The 12,881-nt window shown below is 39.1% G+C and overlaps 1 protein-coding gene across 1 annotated transcript in view; it reads left to right on the forward strand.

Annotated features, from left to right (window-relative positions):
* Positions 1-10,732, forward strand: part of NAA15 (N-alpha-acetyltransferase 15, NatA auxiliary subunit) — a 46,233-nt gene extending 35,501 nt beyond the window's left edge. Inside the window, exons 12-20 of the mRNA XM_084856084.1 lie at positions 18-170; positions 704-832; positions 1,460-1,673; positions 2,623-2,816; positions 4,037-4,145; positions 5,204-5,302; positions 5,946-6,089; positions 8,304-8,401; positions 8,849-10,732. Of these exons, the coding sequence (XP_084712210.1) occupies positions 18-170; positions 704-832; positions 1,460-1,673; positions 2,623-2,816; positions 4,037-4,145; positions 5,204-5,302; positions 5,946-6,089; positions 8,304-8,401; positions 8,849-9,049 (1,341 nt within the window). The 3' untranslated portion in view covers positions 9,050-10,732. The remainder of the gene's footprint in view (positions 1-17; positions 171-703; positions 833-1,459; positions 1,674-2,622; positions 2,817-4,036; positions 4,146-5,203; positions 5,303-5,945; positions 6,090-8,303; positions 8,402-8,848) is intronic.
* Positions 10,733-12,881: the final 2,149 nt, after the last annotated feature.

Genomic DNA, 12,881 nt, shown 5'->3' on the forward strand with positions numbered 1-12,881 from the left:
TGTTTTGCCTTTTCAAGCATGCTGGAAACATAAAAGAAGCTGCAAGATGGATGGATGAGGCTCAAGCGCTGGACACAGCAGACAGGTTTATCAACTCCAAATGTGCAAAATACATGTTGAAAGCCAACTTGATAAAAGAAGCGGAAGAAATGTGTTCGAAGTTTACAAGGGTTTGTACAGCTTGTTTTTCAACCTCTTAAGTTTTTTAAAGAACGCCAGTTATTAGGTTGCAAAGTATTGTCTATTGTTCAATTATTTATTCTTTTAGAAGCGTCTTGGGTGCCAAAACATGAAGGAATCTTTTTAAAAAGTGTATCAGCATCTGAGGGGGGTATTCCTTTAGTATGTCCTGAAGTGGCCATAATTTCCAGATGAGGGTTTTTTCCATGTTGGCTCTTCCTCTCTCTCTCCCCCAACCCCTTCTCCCAGAATTGCTATCACAGAATTGAACATATACCTAGAATTTACTTTTCTACCTGTTCGCAAGTTTAAATTTCTGGGTCTCTTGCAAAGGATCAGTATTAATGTCTGTTACCTAGCATAGCCAGTGTTGCTAACAATCTCAGCTTTTAATAGCATTTTTCTAAAAACTAATAAATGTTCATTAAAGATACCCTTATTTTTCTGAATTAACTGTGTGTATAAGCTGAATATTTGTAGCAACTTGCCATGTTTTGAAATATTTCTAAAACTTCCTTTCTAGGAAGGAACATCAGCAGTAGAAAACTTGAATGAAATGCAGTGCATGTGGTTCCAGACAGAATGTGCCCAAGCTTACAAAGCAATGAATAAATTTGGAGAAGCACTTAAAAAATGCCATGAAATTGAGAGAGTATGTATCTAATGACTTCAGTGTAATATTTCTTACTTGACTTTTTTCAGGAATCAAGTTTGACAAATCTTAAGTGTTTTGTTCTGGACCATAAGACCTTGTAGGTGTTATACGGTATATTTTTATTTTAACACATATTGGGGTCTAACCATGGACTGTACTTTATTTCCGATTATACTGCTTAAGGCCAGATAATAATAATATACCTCAGTTGCCTGTGTTTTTCCATTTAAAATCGCTAGAAAGTAAATTAATCTTTAATCATTGTCACACACCTCAATTAAGACAGAACATCAAACCATGGTTTGGTGATTGGGAAGCACCTCAGTGGGCTGATGCACCCTCCCTCTTCCCATGCAGGCTCCCTTCTCTCCACTTGTGGTTTTAGGTAACCATAACTTGTCATGCCATCAGAATCGGCAAACTATGGTTCTTTGTTTCCAAACCATAGTTTGCAGGCCCACTTCAAGTGCTAAAAGTTTTTTACCACCTACTGATATGTTGGTTGTGTTAGCAACATTTGCCGTTATGTTGAAGTTTCATTTCGGAACTTTTGTAATTGTTTCTAAGATACATGTATGTCATTATGATTTCTGATGTTTGCTAAATAACATAATGTTGTGTTAGCATTTTGTAGAAATCACAGATGATCAGTTTGACTTCCACACATACTGTATGAGGAAAATTACACTTCGATCGTATGTGGACTTGTTGAAACTAGAAGATGTACTTCGACAACACCCATTTTATTTTAAAGCAGCAAGGATTGCCATAGAAATATACTTGAAGCTTCATGATAACCCTCTTACAGATGAGAACAAAGAACATGAGGCTGATACAGGTATAAGATTTTTTAGTACTCATCATATGGACTACAGTCGATACTAGTTTTGTGCATGTGCTAAGTACCTACTGTGTATTTTCTTTACTGTGTTATCTTTGTTACTATGGATTGTATCCAGTGGTGTCATTCTGCACTCAAAGGGATACTGGTGGCAGAAAAGATTTCCCCTCGCCTTGCACCTCCGAAATCTGCTCCGGAGACCCTCTGGAGCAGATTTGGGGAGGGTTGCAGGGGGAGGAGAGGATGTGGAAGTCCCATTGTGCGACTGTAGCCAATTCATGCAATGTTGGCTACAAGCCTATAAGAGGAAAAATTGATACATAGAGTTGCCTTGCAATAAAAAGTGCACACATAGTGCATACTATTCTGTATTTAAAAGAAATGTTCTTCACAGTTCAGGATCCTAAATGTGAAGTTAATATTTAAGAGTTACATCAGGAGTGGGCGAGTAGGAAGTAGATCTCCATTTTGGACTTAAACTCCCAGCATCCCTGACCATTGGCCACGCTGGTAGTGGCTTCTGGGAGTTGATGTCCCAGACATTTGGAGATCTGCGTTCTGCCCACCATTGAGTTACAGTGCAATATGCTGGGCATCCAATATGTGTTTGAAGACATCCAGAGCAGAAAATCACAGGAATGAATGAAACTACAGTTGATCTGAAAATGTGCAAGTTAATGGCAGAATTAAAGGTTCTGTAGATACTCCTGACCTTTTGTATCCTTAGAATAAGTTAGAGAACTTTCATTGTGGCAATGCATATATTTCTGGGTGAGGGTGAGTTATATGGGCTACAATATGTCTTTCTAAGCCACCCAGTTTGCAGGCATAATTTGAAGACTGAGAGAACTTGCGGTAGAAGATTGAAATAACAGATAAATAATCTGAGCTGTAAGACACTAGGCTGATAAAAACTGGGTACATAATAAAGTATATTTTTATATAGCAAATATGTCTGATAAGGAGCTAAAGAAGCTACGCAATAAGCAGAGGAGAGCTCAGAAGAAAGCTCAACTAGAGGAGGAAAAAAAGAATGCTGAAAAAGAGAAGCAGCAGCGCAACCAGAAAAAGAAGAAAGACGACGATGATGAAGAAATAGGAGGACCAAAGGAAGAGCTTATTCCTGAGAAACTAGCAAAGGTATTCAAATTGTAGAATGTAAATTGTTTGAACATGTAATTTGATGGAATTATTCAAAGAGAATTCCACTTCAAAGTATACCACTTCAAAATTAACTTTTCCACAATCCTTTGTCAAGGTATTTGCCAGCTTACTTAGTCACAAGTAGTAGTTTCTATCAGGGCCTTGACACTCCCTGATGTCAGTTCTGTTGCATTGAAGAATGAAAACCATTAACAGTACCGTGTGTGTATTACTAAATATACTACATTATTTGCAACACATTAAACATACATTAAACACATCAGATTTGCCTTCATATTTACACAAGGGCCTATTTTAACATGCACTTGCAAAGATGTACGTGGTACATTTGGGAATGTCAGGCAGATCTATGAATCCAACCTGCAGATTGCGTAGCACACCAGTTTTTTCGGAGTCATGCAGACTTGCAGACGTAGCACACATCCCTGCAAATTGTGGTTTGCTGCTGTGACATGCAAGCCAGGTCAGTGCCTTCCTTGGACTCCGATAAGTATGCAAAGCTGTGTGAGAGGCATATGGAGCCATTTGATTTCTCCATGAGCTACTGCTTCCCCTGCATGATCAAGCAATGTCGCTTTCTTCAACTTGTAGTTGACACAAAACAGAGAGGGAAAGATACCTTAGTTATACATTGATTTTAGCAAAGCTTTGATAACACCTTGATTTCTGAATTGCTAAGATTTTTTTCTTGATCACCTGTATTCTTATCGCTTTATCTTATTATGTTTGTCAGCTGGAGAGACAGTAAAACAATTATTTGGATTTATCAGCATTTGAACTTTGACTATATAAGAACATAATGTGCCTATGTTGAGTATGGAGGAGCCCTTTTTAGGCAATATTGCAAGGAGTCCTTTACAGAGAAACTGTGCATCACCCCCAATCCCACCCCCTTAATCTGCAGAATCCCTGTAATTGAGGCACAGGCTATCAAGTATCAGGAGGGCAGATTTTGCCCCCACCACAACATAGATGTGCTGTGCTTTACATTTCCTTATAGGAATGGATGGCAGCCATTCATTTAGGAAAAAGGCTAGATTTGGGACCATGGCTAAATTTGTTCCTTGCCCCCCATGACTTCAGACGCGAAGAATCAAGACATTCTGATTCTCTTTATAGAAATTTTTCTGACAAATATTTTACTTCTCTTACAACTTTTTTTTTATTTTGGCAAATATATTTTGCGGGTTGTTTAGGTTGAAGCACCTTTGGAAGAAGCTATTAAGTTTTTAACTCCGTTGAAGAATTTGGTGAAGAACAAAATAGAAACTCATCTTTTTGCCTTTGAAATTTACTTCAGGAAAGGTAAGTGAAAGTTACTGCATGCATCAACAAACAGGCACATGTCTCCAATTGTAAATTTAGCTTTCTAAGGAGAAACGTGCAGATGCTGGAAGGAACATGAGTCTTGCTAGTTTCTTCCATGCTGGGCCTGTTCTGAATTTTGAGGGGCATGGTTGGGCCTTAAATATTCCCTCAAGATGTAGGAAAAGGCCACAAATGATGGACAATTTGTAATTCACCCAGGGGGCCATTAGTATAAAGAGCCATTGCCCTAATTGACTGGCAGGCCTTACATTGTGCTGGCCTGACCTACCCATATCTTGTCTATCACTTGACATCTAGAGCACTGAAAATTTGTCAGAACGAGTGCTGTTAATCTTTAGTTAAAAACAAAATACTGTGATGATATGGATTTTCTGAGCTATTAAATAATTTCATAGAACTTGACATGCACACAGCAGCTCCTCCAGTAATCTTCATCTGGCAAAGTTGTGCCTTTATTTTCAGTTTAGTAATGCTGCAAATGAAAAAGGTAGTATTGTTTGTGAAAATTTGAATTTCCTACAATTAGTGCAACTAAACTATATTACAGTGCTAAGGTTTGATCCAAAGAACCAGTGTGTAAATTGAAGGCACTCCCAGCTTCATTATCACACATTGCTCAGGATAGTCTTCCACCCCACAGGAGCAGCCTTTGCAAGTGGTGAGGGTAGAGTTGAGGTGCTGGAAAACCCCAGTTCAATAGCAAACATGCCTTCCGTTTGAACATGGGGAATCTTGAATCCAAACCAGCTTGTTTGGTTTAGTAGTTGCCAGCACTTACTGTATTTAAGTTGAATAACACTTCCATTTCTTGTATTGGTTGGTAGATTTTATGAGTATATCTCTGCTGAAAATGTAGAAGCTAAAGTTAATTACCATCTCATTTATTCTAGTCATTATAATTTCAGGTATAATTATCTTGATTATAACAGCTAATGCATGATTGGGTGCTCTGTCAAATGTATGTGCTAATTCTGATTTCCCTAGAAAATGAGAGCATCCTGTAATCCAATGCCAATCTATATTATCTCCTACAGAAAAATTTCTTCTTATGCTGCAGTCTGTGAAGAGAGCATTTGCTATTGACCCCAGTCATCCATGGCTTCATGAGTGTATGATTCACCTCTTCAGCAGTGGTATGAATCTATTTTATGTGACCTAGCAATCATGCTTTCTATACTTCTATACCAGTTTCTATGCTAAGTGGTGATGTGTAAATATGTTCAGCCCTAGCTGTACCTCAGGGTCTCCCCAGAACCTATTGTGTGCAAAGCTGTCTACATTATAGACCCAAGGAATATTGAATTTAGCAATAAATAGTACCTTGACTTAAAATTACTTAGATGAATTGGCATATTTAGATGGAGTGGAGACATTGCTCAATGATGAAGCACATGCTTAGCACGCAGAAAGACCCAGACGCAGTCCCTAATATCTCCTGTTAAAGGCTCTTGAGTGGCTGGGATAGATCTAACCCTTTGGAGAGCTATTGCCTGTCAGAATAAATATTAGGCTACATGGACCAGTGATATGGCTTAGTGTAAGGTAATTGTATGTGTTCATATGATTCCTTCATTTTTAGGCAAATAAAACAAACTTGATTGTAAAATGTCAGTATCTGTTTCCCACATTCTGCTATAAATATATAGGATAACTATTGGTTTGGGTATGATAGGGCCACCTTGAGGATTTAGTAGACTAGGAGAAGCAACTATAACTTGATAAAGCATATTCAAGCTTAACAAATTCTCCTGCATTTAATTGTCCTTAATGTTATAGTTTCTGAAAGCAAAGATCTGCAAGAAACAGTCAGGACAGTGTTGAATCAAGAAATGAATCGGCTTTTTGGAGCAACTAATCCAAAGAACTTCAATGAAACTTTCCTTAAACAGAACTATGATTCACTACCACACAGATTATCTGGTATGTAACTTGCTTATATTCAAAGTTTACCTTGGGAGTTTTAATATTGCTCTGACTTAATCTTCCACTCGTGGTCCTACACACTTTGTCCAGCATGTCAATTGTATTGATGGCAAGATGTTGTTCATCAGTCAGAGCACATTAGTATTGACTACTTTCAAAAGACAAGAGAGGGGATGTTAGAATGCTCTTCCATAAAATAAAGTGCAATATATATAAACAATAAAAATAAAAACCTCCCTGTGCAGATCTAGCCAGATTTTTTTAGAAATTTGATCCCCCCACATGAGACTGCTGCCTATTTGTGTCTTCGAGTGTTCCATTGTCTAAAATGCAAACAGAATCATGTCATAATTATAATACTGCAGATTTATGGAAATGTTTCTCCATAGTGAAGTAGCCAAACAAAGGAGGAGACACAAAAGTGATGTTCACTGCTGAGAAGAAGTACAAAGACAGCCCAGTCTGACAATACAGTGGAAATCTTAAAAGTCGGAAAACAACTCAGAATAAGAAGTGTTTTGAAGAAAGCAGCTACCAAAATAATCTCTGACATAATTTAGCATTTTTTGTTTTACGACTCTTATTTTATTAAAACAAGTTATATTCTTGCCTGCTTGCAAGTGGATGATTTTCAAAACTTTCCAAAAATCTAGTTATATAAAGGAGGCTTTAAAAATTTGTGTGTGGGGGGGGGCTCTTATTTCCTAAATGGTAACTACTATCATTGTTACAAAAGACTGTCTGAAACCTTGCCATAACTTTCCCCTTTAAGCCCAGGACATCTATTGGCTTGGGTATTATAGGACTACCTTGAGGATTTACTAGAATAGGAGAAGCAACTATAACTTGAAAAAGCATATTAAAGTGTGTGACTTTATTTCAGTAAGTAGTGTTTACAAATTTTCCCAACTACGATGAGGTGGAAATAGCAACTCTAGCTTTATTTCCATGAGAACTTACTACTCAGAAATACAATTAGGCTTCTCCTTAGTGTTGTAATAAATTGTATTGATGCCTCTGGCTAAAATGTCACCATTTATATGCAGTAACCTCTCATGACTGCATGGACATTACATGAAGACTATTTCCAAATAAAGGCTGTTTCAGTGAGTGCATTCCACTCACAAGTTGGTTCTGCTGGCGGAAAGGGAGGAGATTTTCACCAATTCTGTTACCCCTGTGCCCTGAATCTGCTCTGGAGTGTAGCAGGACACTCTAAAATGATGTAGGGTATGTGGAGGCTGCAGGGGGTATGGGCAAAAATTTCCTGCTTCCTCTTCCACCAGTGAAAGCTTCCACTAGATTGAAAGCCCTTCCATTCACAGAAGGGACCATTAGTATCCATGCCAGAGTATTTATAGATAGAAGGGAAGGGAAAGCTAGTGAGCGCTTCATCTGTTTCCTTGTAGTAGGCCAAGGTGTACGATTCCTATTGATGCAATGTCCCACATACTCAGGTCTTGTTTTAAATTAGGGGTGGGCAACTTGTGGCCCTCCAGATGATGGACTGCAACTTCCATCATCCTTCACTATTGGCTATGCTGGCTGCCCATCCCTGTTCTACATGGAGGGTAACTTTAAGTCAGTTGATTTTATGGCATATAACCATAGGTCCTTACAGTTTTACCAGAAGAGAGATAAATCACACACAAAAAGAGGCAGAAAAAGATTGAACAAACTAATCAAATCAATTCATCATGCTCACAGACCTTTGCTTTAAACTTTTTAGAAGCCACAGCAAATATAGCTACTTGATTGGTTACATAAAGATCTGTATCTACACGTAGTTTACACATTTACTCAGTCAAAGTTCTATCAGACATTCCTCCCCACAAAGGTACAAGTAATCTTTTCCTGGTACTGGCATACAATTCACAGAAGACTATATAATGAATACTATCCTCTGTGGAGTTCCACATATACAAAGACGTTGAAATGTGGAAACTTGAGTATACTTCCCTTCCAGATATAAAGAAGTTACAGGAAGGGTAATTCCGTAAATCCCTTTCTTAGGTCAGGGTGAGTCAAGGAATTAAAACGAGAGGAAAATTGTTCATCATTATAAAGACTTCAGTGTGCACAATGGAAATGCCCACTTCCATTTCTTGTAGTAGGCCCAGAACAGCCACATCTTGAAAGTAAAGTCAAGAGATCACAATCTTTTGTTTCAGTTTTATGCTGCACTGAATGATTTTTTTTCTGCTCTCCTAGCTGCCAAAATGGTGTATTATTTGGATCCTACTAGCCAGAAAAGAGCGGTGGAGCTGGCAACTTGCCTTGATGTATCCCTCACAAACAGAAATCTTCAGGTAAATGTATCTAATATACAGAATTATTTATTCTTTGGCACCAGGTGTATCTTTTCCAAATGATATAGCAGTCTCTAATGTTAAAAAGCTCTGCAGTTAGCGGTACTGGTAACATTTAATGCCACCTTTTCATAGTATGCATATATATATGCGCGCATGCCTATTGCAGTATGCCTATGTTGCTTGGGAACATGGGAGGGAGGGTGCTGTTGTGCTCATGTCCTGCTTGTGGGTTTTCCTGCAGGCAGCTGGGTGGCCACTGTGTGAACAGAATGCTGGACTAGATGGACCTTCATCTCATCCAGCATGGCTCTTCCTATGTTCTTATATCCTAAGATATAAGAACATGCAAAATAGAACTTTAAAAAATAGAACTAGTAGTAATGTGAATTATTGAAACACAGGATCTTTTAAAAGGAGTAACACTATTTTTCCCCCCCCCATTAGACTTGTATGGAGGTATTGGAAGCATTGAATGATGGTAGCCTTGGAGACTGTAAAGAAGCAGCTGAAATGTACAGAGCAAATTGTCATAAGCTTTTCCCTTTTGCTTTGGCTTTTATGCCCCCTGGATATGAAGAGGATATGAAAATCACAGTTAATGGAGATATATCTGCAGAAACCGAAGAACTGGCCAATGAAATATGAACTTTTTAAAAGGAGTGGAATGATTTTGAACCGTATCTAGTGTATAATATTTTTGTCACGCACCTGCTGAATTGTTCTAACCTACACGGAAAATGGAAGGAGTAAAAATGGTTGCCTTCAAAGTTTTACTTTTTTTATCCTGCTGACGAAGTATATAATATAAAGTAACGTATTACTGAATATAGGTGGCTCAGTTAAAGAAAAACTAAGCACTGCTAAAATTGAAAAGTATCCCTTATCTACATACCCTGTTTTTAAACTAATTTATATGGAATCTGAAGGCTTAACACCCATTGGAGCAGGTGTGTGGCAGAAATATTACTTTAAATTTGTCTTGTTGAGATGACTATCTCAGACAGCAAAAATGCTGTTTTAGCACTGGATCCTTTTCACTGAGCACAAAGAGTTGTTGGGGCTTAAGCATCTGACTGATTTTGATACAGAGATGATTCTACCCTTTGGAAGTATGCAATGTGAATCACTATTTGCAAACAAACCTGCAACACATACATAATGTTGTTGTAGAGACTGGGACTTAAATATGAAGCAAAATAACAAAACATAAGGTGTTCAATAAGCTTGTTGTGTCTCCGAAATTCACTGCACGTGATCAGTTTGGTGTTCTTGCACCACAGTTTTTAAATGAAGGAATTGGTTAGAACATTCTCTTTGTTTTAATTACAATTTGAAAAGAAATCAACTCTGCTGTTTAGGAGATCAGCATGACAGGGCTGTTTGGCTAAATGTTTTAAAACTGTAATGCAAGAACCAAATGAAATTATGCACTGTGATGTGGCACCAACTCATTAGAAAGACAGCATGTATTTTTCACGTACAGTGAAAATATAAATGAACATAACTATGGCTTGAAATTTCAAAGAGAGGAACTCCTGGCTACCAATTTGTTACTGATCAAGAGACTAATTGTTTAAAACCTCAGCAGGCCTTGTTCACGTTATGCAGAAAAAAAGTGCTGCAGTTTAGATACCTCTGGAACTTTTCCACAGTGTCACAGGTTTGTAATACTTGAAGCCCTACATTTCTAAGAATATATTTCTTGCTCAGTTGTTTCAGGCAAGCCCATGACTTTGTAACTTTTAACGGGCCCAAGATTTTTTTTCAATAACAGACCAGCTTCTTATTCCTGCAGTTACAGATGTAATTTCCTTTGTCAAACATAAGGTACCAAATATAATGCAATAAAATGTTTTGAAAAAGAATTGTGTGACTGTAGAGTTTGAAAACTGCTGTCAGGAGAATAGGTGTAGTGCAAGACCAATGTAACATACTAACTGGTATAATAGGTATTAGTGTTGGTGAAATCCCACAATGCATAATGCAACAGTGCTTCGAGACACTACTTCCCCTTCCTGCCCTCCTTCTCCAATAAAGGTAACCACAATGGCTGCTGTTGTGGACAGTAATTTCAAACTTTGCAATAATGGTTCCTGGAGTTAATAGTAAACAGGTCTGCAAAATACAACATTTCTATGAGGAGTACAAATTAAGTGAGCACTTATATGCTCACTTATATTGGCTAAAGTTTGGGAACAGAAATACAAGGTATAGTGTAGGAAATGATAAACATTGCTGCCAGTCTGAGAAACCTGACAGTTGACACTGTTTTCATTGTTGTACATCTCTTAAGAGAGATCATTACTCTTTCTGTGAAAAGAAGAATTTAAAAGAAACTTACTGACTCGTCATTAATCTAGAACCTTTCTCTTTTGGCATATGTACATCTGTGAACAAAAATAGTTTGCTGTGACCTTGTGTTAACCAAACTTTTAATGGGCCACTATATCTAAGAAAATAATTATTTTACTGTTAGCTAATATTTACTGGCTGGGTTCAGATAGCATGATAACCCACACTCAAGGGTTGACTGCGGGTTGTTGTTGCAACATGGGTTATCGTGTTGTCTGAATTCAGCTATGCTAACGAACCATGGTTTGTTAACCACAAATAGCCCATGAAGAGAACCCATGGTTTGTTGGGTTGTGAACTGTGGGTTGTTTGTGGTTAACAAATTGTGGTTTATTAGCGCAGCTGGGTTCAGACAACACAATAACCCATGTTTTAACAACCCACAGTTCAGCAACCCATACTCAACCCTTGAGTGTGGGTTATCATGTGTGAACCCACTCATTGTGTCAACTACATTACAGTCAAAATGAGAGTCTAAGGATTTGAAGTTACATGTCACCAAGGTCTGCAGATAGGTTATTACTATTTGCTGGTGATTTTTTTTCTTGGTGATTTTTTCCAAACTTGGCCATATTCCTGTACAGCAGTCCAACAAGAAATGCTGTCTGTAGCCATGCTGGGTCACGGAAACCACATTGGAACAGCCCTATCACATTTCTAGCTAGAAACCTTACAAAGTAGAGTGCTCTGCTGAGTGGTAGAGTTTAATGTGAATGGCTAATTTGGGCCTTTTTTCCTTCTGTGATGGTATTTAGTAACCTAAAACTGGTCAGATACATAGGTTTTGTAACAGATCTCTCATCAGTTTTGGCTTTCATTTTCTTTGTAGTTGGGATTGTGGTTCATGTGTGTATCTTGCTGTGTGTATCTTGTTATATTGGTGAAATTAGGAATTAGGTGATGTAGAGTTATGCACCCTAGGAAAGAATTCCATTTTTCTTGATTTTCACAGAACAATTCCTACTTTGATATTTTAAAAATACCTTGTTTTTCTCATAATTCAGCCAGTGGACATGGATATTTGAAAAGTTTCAGTGGAAGGGTATGACAGCAATAGGGGTCTGAATATGGAAAGCCCTTCTGATTTAGGTTCCTGCACTACAGCTCTGATACATATTGATGTTATAGTAGCTGTGTGCAAGGCATGTTTAGAAGATGGTGATCTTGAGGAGTTGCCAGCAGTAGCCAGTTTACTGTCAAGGTAAGAACTGTGTTTGGCAGGATGGAGGAGAGAGGGCCCTTCTTCCCTGGGGTTTCTGCTGAAAGCACGAGTGGGAGGAAAGGTAGAGAACATAGAAAACAAGGTTTCTGACCATAGACTAATCTCGGCTTTTGCTTGGGTGCAGGAACTGATCCCTGAAGTAGCAAGGCCACATCCTCCTTCCCCACAGGGGCCAACCAAATGCTTCCTGAGGAAGCACAGGAACAGGCCACAAAGGCAATGGCTAGCAAGTGATGTTCAAAAGCATCATCTCTGGAGCAGGAGGTTCCATGTAACCATCACGTCCAATACCTTTGATAGCCGTATTTCTTAAAAATTTGTCTGATCCCCTTTGGTGGCCATCTCACCGGATCATCTATCAGAGATTCTATAAATTATGTGCTGTATTTAGAACCTCTTCTTTTTCTGTGTCCTGGATCTGCTGCTAATCCATTTCACTGGATGCCCCCAATTTAAGCTCTAGTAATTACATCACTGGAACAAATTATCCAGGCCGCGTATAATTTTGCAAGCCTGTTTCACGTCAGTCATCTTCCGCACTAACGAATCAACGACCCGTGTGTTATTTGCCGTTATCTTTCTGGGGTCGCCAGCTCTGCCGAGGGGGGCGGGGAAGACGCCATTGCAACCCGCCCACCGGTTGGTTTGCAGTTAAAGACCTGGAGTGCGCGGGGCTGGGGGAGAGGGAGGAAGGATCCGTTAACCGACACACGCTCACTTCTCGCGAGCTTTCAAACTCTCGTCCTTTTGCGGGCGAGGAGGCAAGCGACCAGCGCCCCCTCCCTCCCTCCCTCCCTCCCTCCGTGGCGTCGCCCTCTGCACCATCTCCGGGAAGGGGGCGGAGCGATTCCTCCTACGTGGCTTCAGATACGCCAACAGCCGCTGCCGCCGCAGGCGCTGGCC

The sequence above is a fragment of the Heloderma suspectum genome, chromosome 5 (genome assembly GCF_057233095.1).
Source record: "Heloderma suspectum isolate Gila_16-S chromosome 5, 16-S_ref, whole genome shotgun sequence".
Classification (NCBI taxonomy): domain Eukaryota; kingdom Metazoa; phylum Chordata; class Lepidosauria; order Squamata; family Helodermatidae; genus Heloderma; species Heloderma suspectum.